Source organism: Gymnogyps californianus, chromosome Z (genome assembly GCF_018139145.2).
Source record: "Gymnogyps californianus isolate 813 chromosome Z, ASM1813914v2, whole genome shotgun sequence".
Taxonomy (NCBI): Eukaryota; Metazoa; Chordata; class Aves; order Accipitriformes; family Cathartidae; genus Gymnogyps; species Gymnogyps californianus.
Genome location: NC_059500.1, coordinates 46,650,980 through 46,676,668, shown reverse-complemented (window position 1 = coordinate 46,676,668; position 25,689 = coordinate 46,650,980). Strand labels below are relative to the sequence as shown.

General features: G+C 37.1%; 1 protein-coding gene across 2 annotated transcripts in view; it reads right to left on the bottom strand.

Moving 5' to 3' along the window:
* PCSK5 (proprotein convertase subtilisin/kexin type 5) overlaps window positions 1-25,689 on the bottom strand; it is a 259,439-nt gene that overhangs the window by 113,220 nt on the left and 120,530 nt on the right. For both annotated transcript variants that reach the window (XM_050913017.1, XM_050913018.1), the window contains exons 8-9: window positions 20,555-20,767; window positions 10,776-10,876 (exon numbers count right to left, since the gene is read on the bottom strand). In XM_050913017.1, the coding sequence (XP_050768974.1) occupies window positions 10,776-10,876; window positions 20,555-20,767 (314 nt within the window). The remainder of the gene's footprint in view (window positions 1-10,775; window positions 10,877-20,554; window positions 20,768-25,689) is intronic.

Below are 25,689 nucleotides of genomic sequence, written 5' to 3'. Positions count from 1 at the left end.
ACCTCAAGGAGGCCTACAGGAAAGCTGGAGAGGGACTTTTTACAAGGGCGTGTAGTTATAGGACAAGGGTTAATAGCTTTAAACTGAAAGAGGGTAGATTTAGATCAGATATAAGGAAGAAGTTCTTCATTGTGAGGGTGGTGAGGCACTGGAACAGGTTGCCCAGAGAAGTTGTGGATGCCCTCTCCCTGGAAGTGTTCAAGGTCAGGTTGGATGGGGCTTTAAGCAACCTGGTCTAGTGGAAGGTGTCCCTGCCCATGGCAGAAGGGTTGGAACTAGATGGTCTTAAAGGTCCCTTCCAACCCAAACCATTCTATGATTCTATAATAGTCGAGTTACTAGAAATTTCAATGAGAAATTTATTTGGGGAGCAGACACAGGGTAACAACAAACATGCAGAAATACCTTGTTCTTCTCTAAGTCCCCCTGACAGTGGAAGACACAGAAAAATCTCACTGATCTCCCTGTTTGATGTACACAAATGAATGTTGTTTAGATAGGCATCCCGCACACATTGTTTCACATCTTCCAGAAATTGTTTTGTCAAATGAATATCTTTTTGGAAATACTTGGATAATCAGTGCTTTACGGTGCTTAAATATGGATGTAGAATCCTGCTTATCCTGTGAGCTGAAATCAAGCTGTTAGGAAGCAATCAGTGAATACACATGATAATCTATTAAAAAATGAGCACCACCTTTTTCATTCAAGATGCATCAATTTAGGTTTTCAGGTGACAATTTTCAGCTTCCACATGCTGCAGCTTTAGGAGAAGGCATTAGGGATGCAGAAGTTATTGCAAACCTGCAGTCAACTTGTTTATAGAAAAACTTGCTCCCAGCCTATCCTCTGTGTGCATGTAGACATATATACATGGGTATTAACCAATGGAAGTTCACCTGTGTTGGTGGAATTACTGAAAATGAAAACAAATTTCAGAACCATAGTCCGTAATTCCATACAGGAGAGAAAAACTTGGGACATATGGGACCTTCACTCACATATAACTGATTTTTACACATTTTACTTTCCAATAGCCTTATAATCCATATGCTTGAAAACAAGTAGGAGTTGCCTAAACATGTCAGACTTCTTTTATGTAACAAGATTGTAATGAATAATGCAAAGACAGCAACCAAACCATTTAACTATACATATTTGTCTCGTTTCCTTTGCAGTAATATGATTTTAATGCTGAGTGTATCTTTTCCATTGCAGAACATTTCCCATTGGGTGTGTACGGACCATGGGTGTGCTGATGTAACCTAGCACCTTTCTACCTACAGCTGGGACACCACAGGAAGCAGCATGTATTCTTCTAGTCAAAACAGAAAGTCCTGTCTATGCTTGTTGTTGAAATAGGTAGAGGAGATGGAATAATCTGAAGGAAGATGATTTTTAAGTGATTCTCGTATTAATTGTAGCCAGAATTTGTTTTAGTTTCTTCCAAGCTCTATCAATTCATGGCCGTTCAATTTCTCTCTGTTTTTGGCTACAAGATATGAGGGTATTCCTATGTTTAAATTATTCTGTTATTTTTAAGGGGAGCTGATGCCTTCTGTCCCTGAGCATTTACTAAAACATTAATATGCCCATGGATACATATTTTTTCTTAAAGTGGAATTTCTCAAACTAGACAGTTGGACTAGAATGACAGTAATTGTTTATCCAGCTGAGCTGGTAAAAATGACTGAAAAAAAAAATGTCATGGAATGTAAGGAGCATTAAGGGTTTGTAAGATAGGGTATGCTTGGACAGTCACGTAACATGCTTCAAGAAAAAAAATCAACATGATTTTATACCAGCTCAGGAATTTCACTGGGATCCTGTGTGAAGTCTTAGGAAAACATGTTTCAAGCCTTCAGGAAGACCTCCAGGAATCCCGAGAGCTGTATTCTTTATAATCTGGAATCTAAACAATCTGTTATTCTATAAAGCAAGCTGTCCACGCTACTGGCGAAAAATAAGGCACTAAAATATTCCTCTGAACTTCTAAAGGAGAGATTCAAGATAGGGCACACTCAACTGATTATTTAAAGAGGAATGATGGACCTAGTGGTGGATCTAACTATGGTTAGATAAAGGATCTAAAGATATAGCCATCTTCACTGGATAATACTAACCACTTATAAATTGGACTTAGTCAGTCAGCAAATGAGACTATGTCTCAGAATCATGGTTTACTTCTAAAAACAAAAATCATGGCAGATCTTGAAAACTGAGCCATTCACTGTTGTATCTACCATCCTTATCTAATCATAAAAAATCATGTAAGAATTTCTGGGGCAGAAAACCTTGATCAAAGGTCTGATTTCCAAGACACGACACGGTATATAGTTAAATCAGTCTGTCTCTTATGCAACCTCCAAATCTGCTTGTTCACTGTATAATTCATAAGATTTTTATGTTTTCTTCTCAAGCAATGGCAGTTTGAGCATATTTTTATCTGAGATTTAACAGCATAAGTACAATATTCAAACCAATTTCTGTAGCCTACTATAGGACCTTCACCATACTGAGAATTGAGCTATTGCCAGATTGAAATTTTCTCTCTACCGTAGACACCTCATTTGAAACAAAATAGGTCTGCAATTGTTTGTCCATAATTTTTTTCAGAAAATTTAACAAAAAAAAAAAGAAAAAAAAGAGACAGAAACTGGAATGATGTCAAAATAGCAGTTCATTTGGGGAAAGAAGAGGGATTTTTTTGTTTTGTTTTTTTAAAAAAGATAGTCTAGCAGCCCATTTTAAAGCATCTGGAAAAATCACAGAATTGGTCAAATATTTGTAAAACATGTCAAAATTGGATCCTAAGTGAGTAAACAGTTGTTTGCAAGCCATGTGGGCCCCAGATCCAGACAAGATGTCACTGATGTTAATTGATTTACCACTTGATTAATCTCAGAAGAATTAATGGCTAAACATCTTGAAATGAACAAATGCATTAACAAGAACAGTACTAACTCTGCTTGATAATGGATTGATTTCAAAAAATGGGCAATTTCCTTCCAGAAAATTTTTTTTCAGTGTCTCATCTGAAATTGCCTTGGGATTACACATACCAGACAATACTCAAAATTAAACCAGAATAAGCAGAAGTGAGAACAATTACATACAAAAGTGCTTGTACAGCAGCCAAAAAATAATGAATGTTGTGTCCTTAACCAATAATTACACTCTAAGGTACAGCCCTCTTCTTTCAGGCTTCTCAAAATGTTTACGAAACAAGGTAAATAAGAAAAAATTAAATAGGACAAATATATTAGATTTTATTATAGTAATATTCATTTGAGATTTAACTGTATCTTTAAGCAGGCTGCTGCTTAGAAATAGTAGAACATCATTTTTGGCCAAATCTGATTTATTCATTCCACAAGTAGTCTCCCTAGTGACAATTGGGCTAATCCTGGAAATAGTAAAGAATTCAGGCTCTATCCTTTTACATAATGATACTGTGCCAAAAATAACTCTTCAGAATAAATAAATGGTGAAAGAGAGACATTTAGCAAAAATATCACTCAATGCAATAAACAAACAGGGTGAAACTTTGGTTTGTTTTTTTTTAGCAAAATGATATGGTTAGCAACGTGAATAATGATTGCTACATTGTCTTTGTCACCAGCAATTTGAATGTGACAAAGGTGGCCTATCTGAAAAAATACTTGCCAAAATAGCAGAGTCTGATGAGAATTGCTGGAAGAATACAATAAACTTTTCTCCAAAGAATCGAGGAAAAACACAATATCACAGGGTGGATTAAGAAGAGGAACACCATTCAATTTAGAAGTATCAAATAACCTTCTTTGGAAATCTTGGCTATGAGAGAACAGACATGGATAATTATTGCTATAAAAAGGAGTCTCTGTGTCCTAGACATCTTGTAGAGCAGTAGCAGATAATTTTCATCATTAATTTCTGCATAATGCCACTCTTAAGGGCTTTATTATAAATTTATAAACAAAACATAAGAAATAGTTGCCTGGTTTATTCACACATTCCCATCACTTACAAATCAGCTGAATTGTCCCACGAGATCTACAACCTTACTATCTGTCCTAATGACTCCAATATATAGCCCCATGGACAGGAATATTAGCTAAGTTAATGGGAGACATTCTTCTTTCCCAGGTCACATAAAGAGTCAGTGTGAAGATGCCTGTTGCAGCACAGAATTTTAAGAGGGATGAGACATGAAGACAGCCTCTAATTGTTGTGCTTATCCTGCACTTATGTGTCTAAATGGTCTACACCATAACCATTTCATTCCTGAAAATAAGAAGATACAAAAATGGACCCAAGTGTTTAACAATTCAGTCATGCATACACATGGACATACAAAACGTGGTTTTGACATGTCTGACATCCTTACAGGTTCTAATTGTCATAGACTCTGCAAATAATCCTGTTAACTTCCTGCTAGAAAAGTAAAGAATATTAGGCGCTTTCTGATGAGCATGTAGCTCTTTCCTCGTAAACATAACTTAAGTTTCTGCTCTAGCAGTCTTTTTTCATTTTCTGACCTGGTAAACCACTGTTCATTCAACTAGTATATCAAACAAAACCACTTGGTTACTTCAGAGTTAGCTCTCAGTTCCTTGTTTGATCACATTTCTTTTCTGGGTTCCAGATTGCTTGTCAGAAATTTGCTTGGCAGAATTCTCCTGCTAATTTCTGATTCGCATTCAATTTTACCCAATCAGATCCCTTTGAAAGAAACCCAAGCCTGGCTAAAGATGACAATCAAAAAAATTAATGGCAACTGAAAATACTGTAGTCAAAGGTCAGTTATCAGTAGCGTTAATGGCATATGCAATAGACCTCTGTCTAAAGAGATGTGCAATTAATGAAATTTTGGGAAAATATCTTTCCAGGATCAAAACTGCTGTCAGTAACCTTTTACACTAATTGTGATATTCCTCCTTTTTTTCCATTAATAGCTTAATTTAGGTACTGGTCAAAGAAGAGCAGTGACACACATCTGAAAACAAATTGCTGACTAACACTCATTAAGAACACATCATTTAAACCAATTACATTCTGAAGTGTCCTGGTATTTGCCAAGTTTCACTGTGGAAAGACACACTGGATCCGTCCATTTCAACAGTCACTAAGTAACTTCAGTACATTACTCATATTTTAAACATATTAATCTTAAACAACTCAAGCTGATAAATTCTACAATATCAGAATTTCCCATTCAAAGCTATAGCTTTTTGAACATCTTTTCAAGGTAATAGCATATGCCTGCACATCACCATCTTTATCAGTTTATGTTTGGCATTACTTTACATCATTCAGTTTATATTCGTGCAGCATCTCCATAGGTTCTGCAATGCATCCCAGTCTCTTCATGAGTCAGTGTTTGAAGGCTTTTGCATTGGCTACAACTATCTTTTGGATTATCTTCATATTATTTTTTAGGATAGAATACAGACAAGTTGTGATATGACATGACAGATATATTCCTTTAGATGAAAAGCAGGATAAGCAGCCATACATCCACCAGCAATGGTGTTCTGGTGTACCTGTGTCAAATCTGCAGTGCACATAGCAGTGGCAGATTCCAGAGCCTACAGAATATCGTGTTTTTCCCAGAGACAGAAAATCCTAAGAAGTGCCAAAAATAAAACAATCAATGGCCCAACTGCAGGCTGATAATGATGACTTTCTGAGGAGAAATCCCTTGAGAGAGAGGTACCTGAATCACATCCCTTATTGTGCCTTCTCCAGAGGAAGAATGAAATGGGACCGCCCAAAAGAGTGTGCACAGTCTGTGAGGGGTAAGAGCGTGGAAACAACAGCAACAAAAACCTTAGGTCAGTTGCCAGTTTTAGAACCAGCTGTGACTGTGCATGTGGGGAAGCCGTACATTATCTTAGGTTAATGCAGGCAGTTATGATTAGCATGGTACCCAGGCTATTGATTTGACCTATCTGCCAAGTCCAATGATAATGATCACTTTTAATATAGTTGAGCTATGACACTGTGGTGCAAGGAATCTCAAAAGAAAGACTGCAGGGAGACTGCAATCCAGTGAATCTGCTCCTCTTCCACCTTCTTCGTTTTCCTCTCACTGCAAGAACACAGACAGGGAAAAGCAGATGGGCTCCCTGCTCTCAAGGTGAACAGCCAGCAGCACACCTAAGAGCAACTTCAGAGACAACCCTAAGCAGCCTCTAAAAGCTGAGGCTGGGGAACACTTGGAGAACCAAGAAACTACAGGGGATAGAGCTGCCAAACTCTTAAAACTTTGAACTGAGCACATGCCAGCTTATAAAAGTAAAAGGCATTGCCTTGGCACCAGAAGAACGGCTATCCACTTGTTCTATTTCTAGCTGTTGCTCCAAAGCGCAGACACAGTAAAACTCAATGAAAAAGTTAAAAATTATCACAAACATTTTTTTTTTAACCTAGACTCAGTTTAAGAAATGTCTGGACAGAATTTTCTTAAAACCTTTCTAAAGCAAGTTACATGGAAAATTTCAGACCAAATGATTATTCTTTGGCAAAGTTACATGTAACTGAAAACAGGACCTTAAAATGGGAAACACTGGGCAACCTGAATTCAGGAAAGTACTTCCAAGTCAATCTCAATATAGTAACTGAAATTGCATAAGTGGTACAGGTGGTTAAAGCTCAAGAGAAACACAGGTTCTAAATTAAGCATTTATTTATGTTTATGTTTTTCAAATACTTCACCATTAAGAGCATTATTTTAAAACTACTCCAAAAATGCAAAGATTCACAAAAAGATTTCTAACTCACACACTCTAGCATTCCCTTTTATAATAGGCAATCAATGGAGCAAAGACCTAGCTAAAGCTGATGGACTTAAGTGATAACCTCTCCTCTTACACTGTAAGCCTACATATAGAGGTCACTTGACAGCACTTCCACAGCTCATCTCAACTGTCTCATCACCTTTAGCCTCTGACTATATTTATGAACAAGCAAAGCCCTCATAACTTTGATGACACAGAAGTATGTTCTCTGTATCCAAAAATGCCCCTTGCCAGACAGTACACTGCTTTTCTGCTTTCTGTAAGAAAATCAATCAATATGGGAAGTATTGCAAGTATCTGATCAGTTTTCAGAAATCCAAAGTATCTGCCTCTGTCACTCCTGACCCCTTGCAATGTGAACTCCATTTTCCTTTCATCTCAGTGATTACATTTGGTTGTATTGCCTTTTAGAAGAATGCAGTGTATTGTCACTTTTCTGAATGGATTCTTGGTATCAGAACTCACTGAAATTCCTTCTCTCTTCCCAGCACTACCTTGTTCTAACCTTGGTTTCATATAACCAAAGACAAATGAAGTATACAGCTCATGTGAGGAGAATCATGGAAGAAAACTGACTCTCTCCAAAGCTATACCACTGAGTATACCACACAGTAGAAATATAGCAGATTAATACTTCCATTTCAGGTGCTACTTCTTGAGTGTACACTCCACATGAGTGTAACTGCAGTTTATATACCATGGGTTGGAAAACATGCCTTGGCTTATAGACAGTGGAGCACGCAGTTCACTTGGGGATGTATAATGTATTCTTCCATCAGCAACATAAGATTTTTTTTAAATTTGGCTCCTCCAAAGGAACATGGCACAATGCCCACTGGAACAAACGTGGGCATACCGTCTCTCCTGACTCTGATTCATCCAAATCTCAAATTCAAACCTTTCATCAGTGAGAAAGGGTATTTCTGATATCAACAGTAGATGGTACTATGCAATGCAAATAATTTATTTTTAGTAAGAACATTGCTGCCTTTGCTGACTAAATTGATTATACTTTATATCCATAATTGCTGGTTTACAATTAGCAAAATTCAGCATTATGTAATGACTAAGAAGTGCAATGCACAAGCAAGCATTTATTCCTAGAGCCTGAACAGGATACCAGATACACTGGGAACCATCAGATAAAACAATTAACTACCTGAATACCATAAGAAAACCACAGAATGTGAAGATTAAGAGATGTCTTTCTTTGTGTGACGGTTGTTGCATATCTACATTTCTGCATTATGCCCTCAGGAATTCCAAACAAGCAGTCTGAAACTCAGTTTCACTTCTTTGGTTCCTGAAGGAAAACACACCATTTGATACTCAAATACTGGACTGAAAATAAAAAAAGATGTGTTCACATTATTTGAAATTGGGGTAGTAAGCAGAACACCATCCCAAAACAATTTGTTGCCAGGATTTCAGGAGCAGATCCCAGCTGGAAAAACCAACTAAGTGGAGGGTTAAAATCAGCAGGCAAGTAAGAGGTCCTTCATCAGCTATTTGCCAATCCTACCATATGGGGCTTATCAAAGAAAGAAAGTGGCAGGTTGGAGTGGAAATCTGCCTTGCTCATTTTCCATTGGTTTAATGTACCTTTGCGTGTGAGTTGAAGCAACCTCTTGGCTGTTGTAACTCATATCCAGGCCAGACTAGTGCTCTGTTCACCTCCTGATGTCTCCCAGGAACAGAACTTGGCTACTGGGGAAAACCGACCTCATAGGCTCAAAACCCTTCCATGGTATAATTTGTTGTGTTTTCCAGCACAAAGTGGAATGAAACTACACATTATTACAGACATATTCAAGAAGTGTTCAGGACTAAGTGCTCCAATTTTTAAGCAGCTTGCTGTACAAAGAGCATAATTAAACCCCTTGCAAACCCCCTTTCCAACTAGTCTTTTAAAAAAATCTCATATAAACACTAGTGCTATTAGCACAGGCACTAATATGGAATCTAACAAAGAATCTATGTAAATGCAAAATCTGTTTGCATGCAAACTAGTTCCAGTAAGCCCTTACGCTAAGCCACAATATCACGTGTCCTGGAAATATTTATCTCTGTAGTTTCCTTTTTTCTTTTTTTTTTTCTTTTTTCTTTCATTGTTGTGTTCAGAAACGTGGTTGTAAGTACACACAGGAGAGAAAAGTTAGTGAATGGAATACAAATGAATAAAACCACATTTATAGTATTATTAATATAATTCCTTTGGATCTATTCAAATACACAGGCCAAGTTTTGGAAATAAGAACCCTCCATATACTGAAACTGAATAGAATCTGAAAGGAGGCAAAATCAATACGTTTTCACCCTGAATCTCTTGCTAGCAGCATGCAACAGAGTACTACAAATACAAAAAAGTGACTAGGATCTTCAATCACTGGCACATTTTGTCTCCATCACCGCACGTGAAGCTTTAATACAGTCTTGTCTTTGTTCCTATCATAACAACTATTAATTTGGAAGAAAAAAATACTAGTCTATAGGCATTAACATGGATTTCCCATTGGTATAGTCACCAAAGTTGACAGAGAAAAAAGGTTGTGTAAAGTGTAAGCTTCTCACTGTGTTTTAAGATGTCACAATCAGCAATAGCTTGGCTGTAGGTATTGTGTGCTATAACTCTTTGAAACTTTCGATTACAACAATCATTTGTTAGAAAATGTACACAAAATATCATATAAAATACAAACAATAAATTACAAGCACCCTCTGTTCATTAAGAAATAATTAGAAAAACTTTCAGCAGAATGAAATTTATGCACATGCGATTTTATCTGCATGTGCAGATTGTTTAGAATGAACTTAAGGATTTTAAAACTGAGATTAAGAAGAGATTAAAAAGATTTTTTTTTAAAACAATAGCATTATATTAACTTTTCAAAATACCTTTGTTTCTAATGACTGCATTAAGAAAATCTAACTATAATTATACAAGTGCTGCACTACTTAAGAGTATGTCAGCTCTTCAATTACTAGCTCTTATTCTCATGACTATAACTCAACAGCAAAAAAAAATATTCTGTGTTGAATATTGGCCTATAGTGTCTTCAAAAAAGCAACATTAAAGATGGAAACATAATTCTGCTGCTATGAATTACATAAAATTTGAAACGACTATTGTGTGCAAATTTTTTACTTCCTTCAAAGGAACTAGCTGCTCCCACAGGAAACCAGTTTTCTTCAGAATTTAATAGAATCAATCTCCTAGGACTTAGAAACATTTGATATCAAGCAGGATATGGGGTGGAGCATTCCACCTTAGACCTGCAATATTATCCAACACAGCGCAAAGTAATGCAAAAGGTTTTGAAATACAGATTTACCTGATAAATCTCCAGTATTTCTGCTGCTCCATGAAGCACATTAAAGATATATATTAGACACAAAGAATAAAATCCTGCAGTTGAGAAAACGCTTGTAATATGGAAACTTTTCTGAGCTAAAGGTAAAAGGATGACATTATCCAAGCTGAGGAACTTAACCCATTAGAAAAAACAGACTTGTGTCAGCATGCAGAAGTTGAGAATTTCTACTTTTCATACTATATTAATTTCGGTTCATGGTAGCCTAACACCGTCCCAAAACTTTCTTCTACGTTCAAGAGTGGACACCGCTAAGAGGAGCCTGATGAATGCAAGAGGCGACCTGCAGTAGCCTGCAGAGTACAGCAGATCTGGGCAGTACTGTGAGGGTACTATAAGACATTGTGAGGATGCCGTACATCATTTAGTAGAAACTACCTGTACTCAGCATGGTTTCAAGTTATTTCAACACTGAATACTCTGTCGTCATTTCCATGGTGTCAGCTTTCCTGCATGTGAAATGAGCACATAGATCTTTCCTGCCCTTGGAAGGGTACTGTGAATTACTACAACAAAGTTTCCAAAGCACTTTGAGATCCCTGGATAAAGGTGCTAGATGACTGAGAAAGATCTTTCCGTATGCTTAATTTTTTTTTTTTTCAGAGTATAACTCAGATCTTACTTTGCTTCCAGTGCCAGTGCAATGATGCCTGCAGCCATAGGTGCAGAGGCTGAGGTTCCAGTATGGCTGTCTGTGCAACGCTGCCTCAGGTCTGTGGTGATCTGGAAGAAATTGAATGTGTGAAATTTAGAACACAGCTTCAGAAATCAGAACAGGTTTCATTTGCTCGAATGAGTCACATGTACGTGGAGGGTATTCCCTTCTTTCATTGCAATGAAAGGAAAAAAAAGGTGTCTGAAAACATGATGTTAGATGTTCTGAGCTTGAAGTCACTTGTGAACTTGGAGAAGTGTTCTCTGTACTGTGCTGAAAATGTAAGTTAGTCTCCGTTTTTTTCATGGTGTGATCAAGAAAAAGACTTGTAAATTAGAAAAACATGCAGAGAGTTTTAAAACTTCACAGTTACAACTCTGCCCTTTATTTGCATTTATAGAGCACTTCCATCCAAGAATCTCAAAGTGCTTTACAAACAGATATGAACTAAATCTTACAGCGCTCCCTATATACAGAGTGGTTATGCCCATTTTAGGGACTATAAAAGAGGTACGGAGGGGTTAATTAGGTTGCCTGAAGTCACACTGGAAGTATGTGACAGAATAGAACACAGTTGGGCTCATGCTAAGTACCGTGTTCAATCCTTCTGTCACCCCTTATGCAATAATTCACATAAAATTAAGCAACAATTCATTGGAAAATCCTGATGTAATCATAAATTTGGCCTAGACATCACCAGCCAGTTAGTTATTTGCAGCTTTAAATTGTTATGTATTGCTTAATTATATGCTGCCACATATTTTTATACGTAATCTAAGTGGATGTATAAACTGTAATGTGCAATAGCAACTAGAGGCACAGTCTTCCACTTAGTGTTAGGATGTTCCTATCTCATAATGAATTTTAGGCAGATTCTTTTTGTAAGACAAGTAAATCACATACAAGAATGCGTTTATTCTAAATTCTGCTTCTTTCAGGCAACGTTAATCGAAAGTGATTCTAATCTACGCTCTTCTTCCCGAAGAAGTGGTTCCGAGGAAGAGCAAGGCAGTAGAGACAAGAAGTCACTACTACCTAACAGAAGCTCAAGCAAAACCCACGTGGACTTGAGAACAGTTACTAGCAGACAGCAGTCCAGAGCACGGAAACCTCCACGAAGGTGGCAGAGTGAGTGACGCCAAACCTTATGCTCAGCATTTCAGCTCACTATTCAGTCACTATGAGACATAAAATATCTGCCTGAGGGGCAGAGGAGAAGTTGCTTACACAGCTTCTTACCTAAGTAAACAGAATTACTGTGTCTCCATTTCCTCTAATTCACTAGTATCGTACTTCATTTGCAACACAGATATGCACAAAGATGGGAGAAACAGAGGATCAGAGGATCAAAAAATCACAAAAAAGCACAGGGTATGTAAAAATGCCTGTCTAGCTTTGAAACTGGAAGGTATGCAAAATATGATCTGAAAAAACAGCCACAGCCCATCTGGGCAGAATACAAGCAATTGCATGTAGGAGGTATAGGTTTCACACATTTGTATTAGCCGTATTTAGTTGTATACGTATTACATAATTTGTATAAGGCTGCTGAAAGTTCTCACGACATGTAAGCATATGCAAGCTAACACAAAAGACTTCTAATAGAGAAGGAGCTAACAGCACCCAGGAAATGATTGTTGAAAGCAAGTAGTGAGCAAGTGAAACAAAATGGAAGCTTCCAGAAATTGAAAAAGATGGATTAAAGCATTTATAATGTCATATCCTTAAATTAGTGAACTTACCAAACGCCAGATTTCTTGAAGTCTAGAAAGAACCTTTTTTCCCCTATTATTTAATATCCTTCATAAATGCACATCTTGCTAAATAATCTTTTATGTCATCAGCTAAAAGTTGGACCCCATAAATAAAATGATCATATAATTTCTTCATCTCTTGCCTTCTCTCCTATTGACTGTGTATTAATCTAGACAATGAAAATTAATAGTGTTGGAAAAACCTTTATGCATGCAAATTCCATAAATGCCCTGACAATATTAAGAGATGAAACTGCAGCAGGAACAGCCCTAACATGACATTGCCTATATGTGCAAATGCAAGTACTGATTTTGCAGGTGGGATTAACATGTCCAAGGACTACAGGATGACATGCACCCAAACAGAAACATACAAGATTCAGGTATCCCCAGTGCTGTGGCGAGGGGTGGAAGGGAGGCCAGGAAAAGGAGAGGGCAGAAAAAGGGACTAATATGTGCTTGTCTCTTTTGTAGCCTGGTACCTTGTCCCCTGCAAAAAAGTGGTGCAGCAGATGCTTTCCTCATAGGACCAAAGGGTAGCAAAGCCTACAGGAGCTCAGGCAGGGAGAAGTGTCCTCATAGCAGCTTTTCCTCAAGAGACAGCCTCTCTCGATACAGTGAAAAGCACACTGCATTGTGCTATCTGTGCTTCTTATCCTCTGGAATAACATGCTTCCAGAGTGTTTTTATTGTCCTGTAGCTACAGATATGAAGCACAATAAACCATGACACCTCTTTATTTGGCAACGTTGTCTCTCACGTTCTAAGTGGATGTTGTGGCAGCAGTTTGAACTACAGACCCTTATCTCTCTCTTTCACTCAGCAAATATTTCAGCAGAAAATGTGTAGGAAAAGCTTCGTAAGTGGAAATCCCATTTGAGCTATTTCAAAGGAAAGTTACTGACAGGAGCTGAGATGTTTAGGTGTAAATTACCTCCAAGATCTGAGGCATGTTTTTCAGCACTACGGATTCACTGTCAGAGAAGTGTTGCGTCTACCCTGAGAAAAAAAACAGTACAGGACCACCAACAAGCGAGCAAGTTTCAAGAAGAAAAATGGTGCCCCAAATTCCTGAACCACATGAGGGCAACATCATTCATCACACTAAAAGGACGTGGTATTTGACGGCACCATGAAGCTGTCATTAGCATATATTAGCTGCCATTCTGATCAATAGGGTGGGGAGAAAGATAAATTTTGGAATCTTTTGTTGAGTACAACACCTTTGTATGCTTCAAATACCTTTGTAACAACTGTTGATCTATGAAAATGCTGATCAGACCGCCCAAGAGAAATCCATGCAATATTTCTAGGGCCATGACTTAAATCTACTTCTACATCTTTTGAATCGACTAGATTTAACTGAAGACAATGACAATGTTTCTGGTACTGGCCTAGTTTAATCAACATGAAATTAGCAACCTAGGACAGACACCCTGCTGAAAGGCAGACAAAAATGATACGAATTACCACAATGCACTGTAATACCTGCCATATGCAGAAGTCCAACAGCTTTCAGAAAATTCACACATTTATTAAAGAAAAACTCTAGTCACATTGTAATAGTTTTATAGAAGCAACTTGCTCTGAAGAATTAAGGAGATGCCATTTCTGTACAGTCATTATTAAGGCTGCATCATCAATCCTTCCATAGTTTCACTGATTGGGAGGTTAATGACTAAGGTAAAAAAATGGGATTTCCTTTAGTAGAGAACATGCTCACTCTTCCTCTCCCAAGCCTCTGCATTTCTTGCTATTTCATATTTCGTGACATGAGCTTTCTGAACTGATTGAACCATTTTTTACCTTCTGCTACAGTTCATCAAGTTATGTTGATTTCTGTGAACCTGTGTCCCTAGAAGTGACAAGCGTGTAACAAAAATCTACTGTTCCTTCTCACATCCTTTGTGTATCTGTATCTACCCACAACTGAAGATGCCACGTTGTGTGTATGTTGATACCCTGAAAGAGTTTCTGAACAAGAGCAGCTTTTTGTTTGTGTTTTGAGAACTGGCAGGAGATGGGGTTTTTTTGTTGTTTTTGTTTTAAGTTCTGCTTAGAGAAGAAGCTAGTCAGCAAGGCAGAAATATATCTTAGAAGAGAAAGAAACTCAGCAGATGAATTAGCATTTTTTAGAAAACAAAGAAATAGGTGGAACACTAAGTAGAGGTTATTTTCAGAAGGTAGGTCATGTAATAGGTTTATAAATTATATCTGTGAGGGACTTTCATATGTAAATTGCTTAGTGCTTTAAGAAATAATTTGAAAAAGGAATTCAAAGGAAATGTGATGCAGTTGTGCAACATGTTTGATAAATGAAAGGCCCATGTAGATAACTATATTAGGTAGTGCTTAACCTATCCTAGCTGCATGATCTGGAGTGGGGAAGCTATCTTCCAGCATTGTCCTGTAGTATTCAAAATAGCAGAGAAGAGAATAATAGGAAAAAATACCTTGACAACTGTATATTATTAGCCAATACTTCTGCACTCACCCTGTTATGAGAGATAACCTCTATAAAGAACTACATTTTTATGGTCTTTACTTACTGTTGATTTGCCTTTGTCCCAGAGTGTGAGTTTCTATGACTATACCTATGCCGGCACTTTGCAGCTGCTCTTGAAAACACCTAAAAGTAATTCTAGTTCTTTTCTCTAAGAGTCTATGTAAAGGCATACATCCAGCTGCATCTGTGAAATGCTTGTACGCTTTGGGCATGTTAATACATCCAAAGGTTGGAAACTCGGTCCATAATGGGCTAATGGTTACTGCAATAAAATTTGGCACAGCATAAAGTCCAGCACACTTGGAGTACCTTCCCTGAGCAACAAGGAACTCATGCAAGATGGTAACATCTGTGTGTGTTCAACTGCAATTGTTAGCTCAAATTATTTCAGGCCAGTATTTGCTTCCATTTACTTTAGTTCAAAGTCAGTAAAAAAAGCTCCATATGGAAAACAGAGTTGTGTAGATGAAATTATGTTCTTAAGCTATCATTGTACAAGACTGAAAAAAACCTCCAGACTAGAAAACCTTCTAAAATTATGCTACATCCTATATTTGTAACAAGCAATTATAAAAATGTGTAGTAATGAAAAGAGAAAAAAAAAGTCTTTTGTGTAGTTATAAAAGCGCAGGTGCTTCTATCAGTCCATATTGAAACCTAAACATTTTTATAAGAATTTTTAGTCCACACAATGAGTGCCTAACATTTGGTTACCGTTTGTTCATCTACCTTACAAAACATTCTGCACGTATTGGATAGAAAAACAGCAACAACAACAAAAAGATATTAAACTGAAGAACTGCAAGGAAAAATATGAAGGAACTGTGGAACGTGACACTATAAAGTTGTAACCGTTCACTGTCCCTTAACCATGGATAGGTATTTCTGTACTACAACATTGCAGAATCTCACATGATATTGGAGTTTGTTCTGACAAAAAATCAGTTCATTTGATTTCGATTGTAAATCCCATGCCAGGTCACTTCTTCCTGATTTACTGCAGTAGTATTTTTGTTTCCTATTTTGAATACAGGAGTCTCACTCCAACAAACCACATCACCATATGCCTTGATCAAATATTGTTACTCTTTTCATGTTATGGCATGAAGTTGAGCCCTTCATAGCTAATTTGTATATTGCCTATAAATTTATATGCATAATAGAATGTAGAGAATTTAAATTTAGTAATAATCTTTCTATTCTTCTTCTATTGTTAGTTTTCCCTTTAAACTTACTGCCAGCTCTAAGCTTTTTGTGGCAAGATCTGAAGACAATCTCTGACTCAAAAGGAGCAGCAGTCTAAACAAAAAGGTGAGAAATGATGCAGTGAAAAGAATGTGTGATACAACAATGAAAACAAATACACATCTTCTTTATTCTAGACTTCTAGCATTTTACAGCAGTTGAAAAACTTTGTCCTCAAAATCTTCAGCTCTGTCTTTAGTTTAGTTCTTGTTTCAAACAAGACTTCTTTCCACGGTAAATGAGGTTTGATAGGTCTTTTTGAGGATTGGATTTTAGCAGACAAGTTGGAGAACAGAATAGTGATGCTATCATTATTGCTCTCAAAATCAGGCTATGAGCAAGACAGTCACACCGGCGAGAGCCATGTCCCGGTCTCCGTGTGTGTGTGTGTTGAAAGGACTGCTTAACACTCAGTTTGAAAAGCTGGCTTCACAATTGCATGTCATTTCTCACTGGGCTATAGCGTAACAGAAGCATGTAGTTGTTATCTCTTACGGGGATAACTGGTTTACACACAACACAAACAGAAAGCTATTGACTGCACCTACTGTACACTGTTCTGCTTTGTCACTGAAGGTGTCTGGAGGGGGAACAGGCTTGCCTGGCTTTAAATGCTAAGTACCAGTAGTAAACCACCCTCAGATAGGTTGTGTGTTTCAGAAGTCAATTGATAATACAGTACAGGAAAAAGAGTCTGGGAGGGAATATTTATGGTCTGATATTCAAGCATTTGAGATCAGTGAATCTTACGGCACATGCAACATCAAAGTTGCTTTGCACAAGAGTAGTCAAGGGTAAATTAAGTTCTGGTAAACAAGAATCAACAGACTTGGGTTAATTCTTATGGGTCCTCAGTATGCTTATGCTTTTACCATTCACTGTGCAAAATGATGCACTCTGTAGCAATAATCTAAAATTGGCATATGCAACTGGATTGCTCCCAAAAGAATGGAGGTTCTGATTAGTAAAAGCAATCAGTGCTTACAGAATTGATGGATTTCAATCAAAAGTTATTTTTACTTATCTCTGATAGCCTGTGTGAGATCTCCAATGGAGACTCCACATTAAGGACATTGTTGAAGAGGCGTATCTTTAAATCTTTTCAATAATGTTTATGTAAAATCTCTTCATTATTTCCCTAATTATGGGAAAATGTATGTTCATTCTATCATCATGGTTTAAACCCGACACAGCACTGTACCAGCCACTAAGAAGAAAATTAACTCCATCCCAGCTGAAACCAGGACGCTATATATAATTAATCTCTCCGTTGTAAAGTATACCTTTCAAAAATCTTACAATAAAATGTAAACCTGCAAATATTAGCACAGTGCATAAATGCTAGAAGTGATGGGTACTATACTTCAGTAAACTAAAAAATTATCTAGTCTCGTGTTTCATACGAAAATCTTTAACAACAAAGGTGAGATCACCTCCAGGTGTTTTTGATGCTAGCGTAAGTCATAAGGGAGTGACACATCAGAAATAAGCAATGGTCTTTTATTGAAATAGTAATTCTGTAAAAGCAGAAAGACCATGCTATTTGAAAAGAATGGAATACATCAAGAAAACCACAGCTATTAAAAAATCAGAGGAACACACAAAGATTAAATCGGCTAAGTAGAAAACTACATATAAAGACTGAGAAACATACAGATATTTTACTAAATTTTAAAAAAATGAGCAAAGATATACTGGTCAACAAAAAAAGTATTGACAGGTGCAAGAAGTAATAAATAAATAAATATAAGTGAATAAAAGACGAAGTGGAGAGCAATGAATAACACTTAGAAGATAGAAGGTGGATAGAGGTGATAACGAAAGACAAAGGTCAAATGGTGAAGCCTACAAGAACAGAATAAAGTATAAGGATGTTTTATTTTCAAATATATCAGAAGCAAAAGAACCCCCAAATCAATATTGTTTTAATTGTCCAGCAACAATAGAACAGTTCATAGCAGTGCACAGTAAATGGCTATTTCACTGAATGTTCCTTTTTGGAAAAAAAATCTAAATGAAGCTTTCAGAGCATACAAAGATGATAAATCATCTTCCTATTTATGGCTATTCTAAATAGCAAGTTTAAATCAGAAAGTTTGGAAGCACCAAAGACTTTTACAAGAGCTGGAAAGGGAACATGTTAGACTGTACTGTTGATTTTAGCAAGTCTTTGAACACTGGAGAAGTTCCAGAAGATTGAAAGAAAACCTGCACAGTCAATAGTTTGAAAGGGTAAGCAGTATTGTCCTAATAATTTCATCTATTTGCCAAGTTTTTATCTAGCGTAAAACAGCTGATACAGGATTTAAACTAATTGTTAATAAATTAATTAACTACTAGTATATTTAATGGTGGATAACAAGCTGCTGGAAAAGAGAGCTTGCCAGAGTGCTGCACCATTTTTTTTCTGGCCACCACTTTGGTTGAAAGTAGTATAGTCAGGATTCTACAAGACACATAATGTGATACTGCACATTAAAAAAAAATTAAAAAAAGAAGCTTACCTTTATTTATCAAAAGGGATTAATTGCTCAGGCTACATGGGTAGAGAGAAAGACGTTAGACAACTACAGTGCTCTTCATACCAGCAATAAAATCTGTGACAGAACCAAATGCCTAGAAATTGAAGCTAGAGGAGGTCAGATAGCAAACAAGAGAAAATTTTTAATGGCAATGGGTAATTAAAACCACTTGCCCTAAATTTAAGTGGATTTTCTGTCAGTAGAAAACTTTGAAAGTGAGATTGATTGTATTTATAAAAATCATTGTTGAGTTGACAGCAACTGCTGGATTTGAAGGACTCAGGGAAGTCCTACAGACTCGGCTAGGCAAGAGGTCAGACTGGGGAACCACAATTGCCTCTGCTCACCTTATATTGTATTAGTCTCACTTAAACATGAAGAAGTTAGTGAAGGTCTTTTTTAAAGGACAGTACAGGGAATTTAATTACAGAAGTGAGGACTGCTAGGAGACGGACTAATTTCTTTTCTTTATTATTATTTATCAGGGAGAACAAGAAACATGCCAGGGAGAGAGATAAGGTTTCAGTGGAGAGAAGCAAGTTAATAACAGAAAAATTACTGGAACGAAGAAGTACCTCAGAACAAGTTTAAAACAAAAATTAGATCATCTGAAAATAAGGAAAAATCCAAGAAGGGATGGCCAGCATCCCAGAATCCTGAAAGACAAGGCAGACAGTATTAAAAAAACATAGCTGCAAGAATTTTTAACTCCTCACTGACACCAAGAGAGGTATCTGCTAAGGACCAGAAAGAAGGTAATGTTAGATGGATGCTTAAGAAAACATCCAGGGATTAAAAAAAATCCCAAATCCCTAAATTTTCTGATCAGGAAGAAATTGAGATCTGTAAGTTATACACTAGAATAAATAAGCAGGGAAGAGGACCATATTAGCAAACTTGATTAATCCTAGTACAAGGGTTTAAAAGATTGAGAGGAGTAGTATATTGAATATTGGAAAGTATATTGAATGCACTCCATTTGAAAAAGCAGATACAGCATACAAATACTAATGGTATTAATAGATTATCAAACAGAATTAAAACAATTTGTTGGTTTCCAGCCAAGATGAGAACATAATGGAAAATGGATGCTGGCTGTTTAGGAATGAGATGAGGAACAATACAGGAAAGATGTGTACTGAGCTTAATCTTGCTTACAATGTATCAGCTAGCCGGAATAGGCAGCAATATGAGTAATAACGGACCATCACTGAATGTAAAAGAGGAATGATGCTGGATCAAAATAAATCTGAGAAAACAGAGAGGTACATAGGAAAACTGCTAATATCACGTGTGTAAAATATGAAAAGTATTGATAACTGGATTAAAAACAAAAGGAGGATACATTCTCAGGCCTGCTGGTGGGCTACAAGATATTGATAATGAAAGAAATCTGTTTCGGTGGCAGTGGCAATAGGATCTTTGAAGACATTACTCAGAGATGGCAGCAACTAGGTGAGTGGAAAAACCTGCTGTGAATTGGGTATACTTGCACTGCACTAGGCTGCAACATGCAGAGATACCCATGCTGGTTTCAAAGAGCAGTATGGTGACTCCAACTGATTAACACACTGGGGCTAAATGAACTTGCCCACATATGATTTTTTCCTAAAGCAGTCCATTAATTAGTATAAATGAGCTCTCTTTCTCTCCCTTCCCCCTTTGCAACTATGCAAAACACAAACCCATATACATAAAACAAAAAATTAAAAACCATACTATTTTTCTGTCGTAGGATTCCCCACTGCTGTATGTTGTAGCTAGTGTGGATGCACATTCTTCCAGATACCATGGCTTCTTCCCACTTTCAGCTGTGCTGCTTATGGAGATAGTGTAGATGCTATTGGTGTAGCCATCACAGGAGCAGTGGTCTCGACTTCTTCCACCATTTCCAGATGCCCAAACAAAGACTGAACCTAAGCCTCTTCGTCCCTGTTTGGAAACAGCACAAAAGATCTGATTAATAATTCTTCTTTTCCCCCTCACCTTCTTAACAAACAGGTCTTTTCCCCCCAAAAGACATCTGATAAGAGAAAGACAGTAAAAGAAACTAGCTCACTGAGAAGAATCTGAAATGAAAACAGGATTTAGCAGAGTTCAGAATCAGACATCAGAAAAATTCAGAAAATGAGTGGTATGAACACAGCTTTAGAAACAACTTTTATACAGTGTCTGTTTGTTGCTCTGCATCTATGCTATCCAGCTGTACCAAGAAAGAGGTGTTGAAGAGTCAGAGGAAGCATTAAAACATCATACTGGGTTGGAAAAGGAAAAGGAATACCATACTTGAAACTAAACCCCTTTGTAACACGATACCTTTCATTTATTAGGGTGCTCTCAGCTGTTTCCTTTTGGGTTGCCTGGTGGCAGTAGGTACTGTTTGGATAGCATTATATACTGCGAACCAGAGCATCACTGTTTCACAGACACTGTAAATAACAGAATCACAGAATACCTGAGGTGGGAAAGGACCTCAGGTCCCCTAGTCCAACCCCTCTAGTCCATTATGAATGCTAAATGCATAACACAATATATAAACAAAAATGGACAAAAATAAAAGATTCTTATAAATTTATTCTAATGAAGCACTAAAGCATTAGTTCAGCATGATATTTTAAATATATGACTAGCTGGGCAAGTTACTTAGGCATATGCATAATTTCAAAGGAGGACTTAAAACAGGTAACCTCACTTTGACATTTTCTTAATACACCAAAGTTACATAGTGTCCAAATAAATCAAAACATTTTTGGTGGTGCTAGTACTGTTAAATAGGCATTGATATGAAAAGTGAAGATGATCAGTAACCTGTATTGCTCATATATCGGAATTGAGAATTACTGATATATGGGCAATTGGGCTTTTTCTTATTTATATTTACATATCTTATGTCAGTGAATGAAATTCAGATTCATGCAATTGTATGATCTGCATTAATTATCAGCACTTACTATCTGGAAGCACTTTACTATTCAGATAGAAAGGTTCACCAAAGGACTAAACTTATCTTTGATTAAGCTAAATTGTGTCACCTCTTCTTACGTGACATACTCTCAAAGCATGGGACATGCCTGTCAGTTACAGTTATGCTAACAGTCTCATTTATACCTCATTTTCTTGCAAGTCATCATGTAGTATGTACCTGGTTTTTCGGTAGGCCCACCCCTGTGTATGATAAATTAACGTTATAAGGCATAAAACACCATTTTCTGTGCATGAATTAATTGCTTGGCCATGGGGGGAGTTTGTTTGTTTGTTTGGTTTTTTTTCTAAACAGAGTGCAACTGTGTACCACAAAAAACATAGAGAGCTGTTGGACATCTACCAGGTCAACCTTAAACAATTAGCAATTCGAAGATTCATTTAATCCAGATGCTCAGAGGGGTTTCACTAGGGCTTTTTGTACTAAGCGTAACTGAACCTACATCAATGTAAAACAAAAAACCCTCACAGTTCACAATCCAGGCTTGAGTTCTCAAACATTGTTGAATTTCATTTTGTGAGTTTAATAACAGTATACTACCTGGAGAGACTCTTCTCTCCAGCAAAATGAGTTAAATATCAAATTCTCCAGGCTAGTGTTTACATAAGGTTATGTCTCTAAAATGCAACTTCTCATTAAAAAAACATTTCAAGCAGAGAAAAAAATCCCAGGGTGCCAAGTTAAATGTATTATGAAATCCACATTCTCCAGACAAGATCAGTCTGACCAGCCGAGAAGTGTAACTATTTCAACTTCTTTCACTTCCTTTAGTTGATCTTAGCTACTACACTAACAAAAAGATGCAAAATAGCAACATTTTTTGTTGTTTTAAAGACAACCTTTATGAAGTGTTACAGCTCTCCTTCCCCACATTATGAACTCTTGCCAAATCAAACCCCCCTTTCCGTTTGGGGTTCTTGTTCTACCTGCTTTTCTCAGACAGCAGGGTCTGATTCAGAGCCTCCCAAAGCCAGTGGGATGTGTTTTGCAACTTCATAGGGCTGGAACTGGTTTACGAACCACTTCTCTTTCATTCTACGATCTGGTCATCTCCCTTTGTATATCTTTACCTCTTAACCCTCCTTTCTGAAAACATCTGATGAGACAGATGAAAGGAAGGGTAAATGGAAAGAATATTTCATGCATATTCACCGATTTATTATCCCAGCAGGTCAGGGAGCCAGAAATTAGGGCCCTCTGTATGTTTGTGGGGAATGGGAGGGAGGATTACGCTAAAAAGATGCTGGTTCTCTAGTTTTTGATGTGCTCCTGCTTGATTTTTACTGGTTTTGTTTTGGTTTCATCCCATCATCTCTTGCAGTTAGATCATGCTTCCCAGCAGTATTCTATTATTTGCTTTCATCTTCTGTCTCCTCAATGGCCGTTTTTGGCTTGTCCGTCAATTCTGACATCTGCTTCAGAGTCATGTACAGATTCCTGTCTGGTCCTACACTGCCCTTAAAAAACAACTTCTCTCTCCTACATAAACACACACATCAACAATGTTAATATATGCATAGGCAGGTAGAATACACAGAAAAAAGCATATCATACAGACACATTTCTACCTCCACAACATGTCAAAACATTCCATCAAAACCTTTTTCTGATGAATTTTCACAAGTATCTGCTATCTGAAGAATTTTACGTTTTTCTTCTTCACATGCGTTTCTTGAAAGCACAGTATTATGTAACTACATTTGGCCAAATTGATACCCCTTAGGAAATTCGGAGTAAGCCACCAATACAACCAAGAGAAAAGAAATGAGAATTCAGGTTAATCAAACCACAGATCCAAGGAGGAGAAAAATGGAATCTAACTATTTTAATATTTTGTCTAAAAGTCTATCACCTTCCACTTTTTAAAAAAAAAAGTAAAAAAAATTCTCAAAAACATATGCATACAGGAAAATATCCTATCAGTAACAGTCCATCTGTCATTTTTCACCTTTCATCATCAGCTGGTTTTGTCTGCAAACAGCAGTATAACATGATTCGTCCCACTCATGCAATGAAAACCTTTTCACAGCAGGGTAGGACAGTACTTTGTGTAAATTTTGCAGGAGTAGCCCTTGAATTATTAGGTTCTCTGCACAGCGAATGTGTCTATATTTCTTTAGATGCATACTTATGCTGCTGTACTAATACTGAAAAATGAGCTGCAGAAACAGATATATGAATACACTTTTGGGCACAAAATGTAGTCCTGATGAAAACACGCCAATGGATGTTAGAAATTCTGCAATGCAGTATTTAAAAATAATAAACACCAATTTAGATTTTAATAGTAATGACAGGGCTTTAAAAATAACAGCCAGTGGCACCCAAATTTACCTTTTCATGCTAAGTTTTTCATAAACAAGTAATAACAAATATTTCTTCAAAACTAATCTCTCCTGCAAATATATAAAGTATCAACATCTCTGGTATTGCAATAAAAAAATAAGTACCAGGTGCACTGACTAATGGGAAAGAGTATTTTCTAATACATACAAAGAAAGAATTCCCATTCCTCTAACACATTGCAATACTGCACATTTAACCACTCAGCATTTCACAGAAAACAGCAGCATTACCTTCAGTCTAGAAAACATGCTAAAGATCTTGTTCCTAGAAGCTATTTGGCAAAGCAAATGGCAGCCTTAAAAAAAAAAATAAAAAATAAGCAAATCCCCAAACTAAATTCAACCTGACTAAAATAATGTGTCAAGTAAATAAGTTCTGGCTTACATTTACTGCCTATTGTTAAACTACCATTTGGTTTCCTCTTTCTCCCTGTTTCCAAACACCCTGCTTTAATTCAATAGACCCAGTCATGCTCAGGAAATTATAAACTTGCTAGTAACTACACCAAACAAGTAATCAGAGGAACAGCATCAGCTGTCCTACTGTATGTGAATGCCATTCCCAATTGGTCTCCTTTAAATACATAAAGTTAAATAACATTTGGACTGTGTTACAACGTTAAGATAAACACACATGCAAGGCACTCTGTGGCTTTTACTGTTTGTCTAAATCTATCATCCGTCATCTGCCAGATGCCCAAGGGTGTCAAGATGAAAAGTCAAGCCTTGAGCTGCCAAAGAAGCCATGTGTCATTTATTACACAAAAGCAAAGGTGCATTTACAAACCATATGGGTACAACTTGAGCAAAACTAAAAGAGTTAGTGAACTACAGCAGAGGCATAGACCAGGGTAGAACGGGTGCGCAGCAAAGTACGCTCAGTGTTTGTCCCATGATGTTAAAAATGCATTACCTCTCCCTCTAGGCACAGTGCTGTTTCCGCTCTTCCATTTGCAATGGTAGCTACAGATTCGCTCTTACAAACTCTGCAAGGTGTCCATAACTGCACTTGTGCTTGTCAGTGCACATGTCAGACCATTATGAAATGTTCTCCTTTTGTTTTGTCTACTTTCTTAAATTGCATAAAATGTCAGATAATTAAAAAAAATAATCAAGTGTTCCATTATGAAAAAGTCTTTCACTGACAACTAAGACTTGCTATAGACCTAGTCGCAGTCCAATTTTCTAGCACATTTTCTGGGCAAAGCCAGTGCACTCAACAGACAGCTGACCTTGAATGAAATGGACTCAGGTCATTGACAAAAAGGCCCCAAGGCAGAAATTGCACCTGTAAAAGCATGGCACAAGAATCTTGAGGCATTCCCACTTTTTTCCTGCTAGTGCCTCCTTTTCCTTGGTCAGCAAGTTGCAAGCAGGGTAAGTGATATGAAAGCTCTTTTTTTTTCCAGTTCAACAGCACGGAAGGGTTAGTCTGCCAAGAACCAGAGCCAGTATGAACATGTTCATAATGACATCTGCAGAATTTCCTAACACTATTAAAAGAACATCCCCCGCTCCAAGTGCGT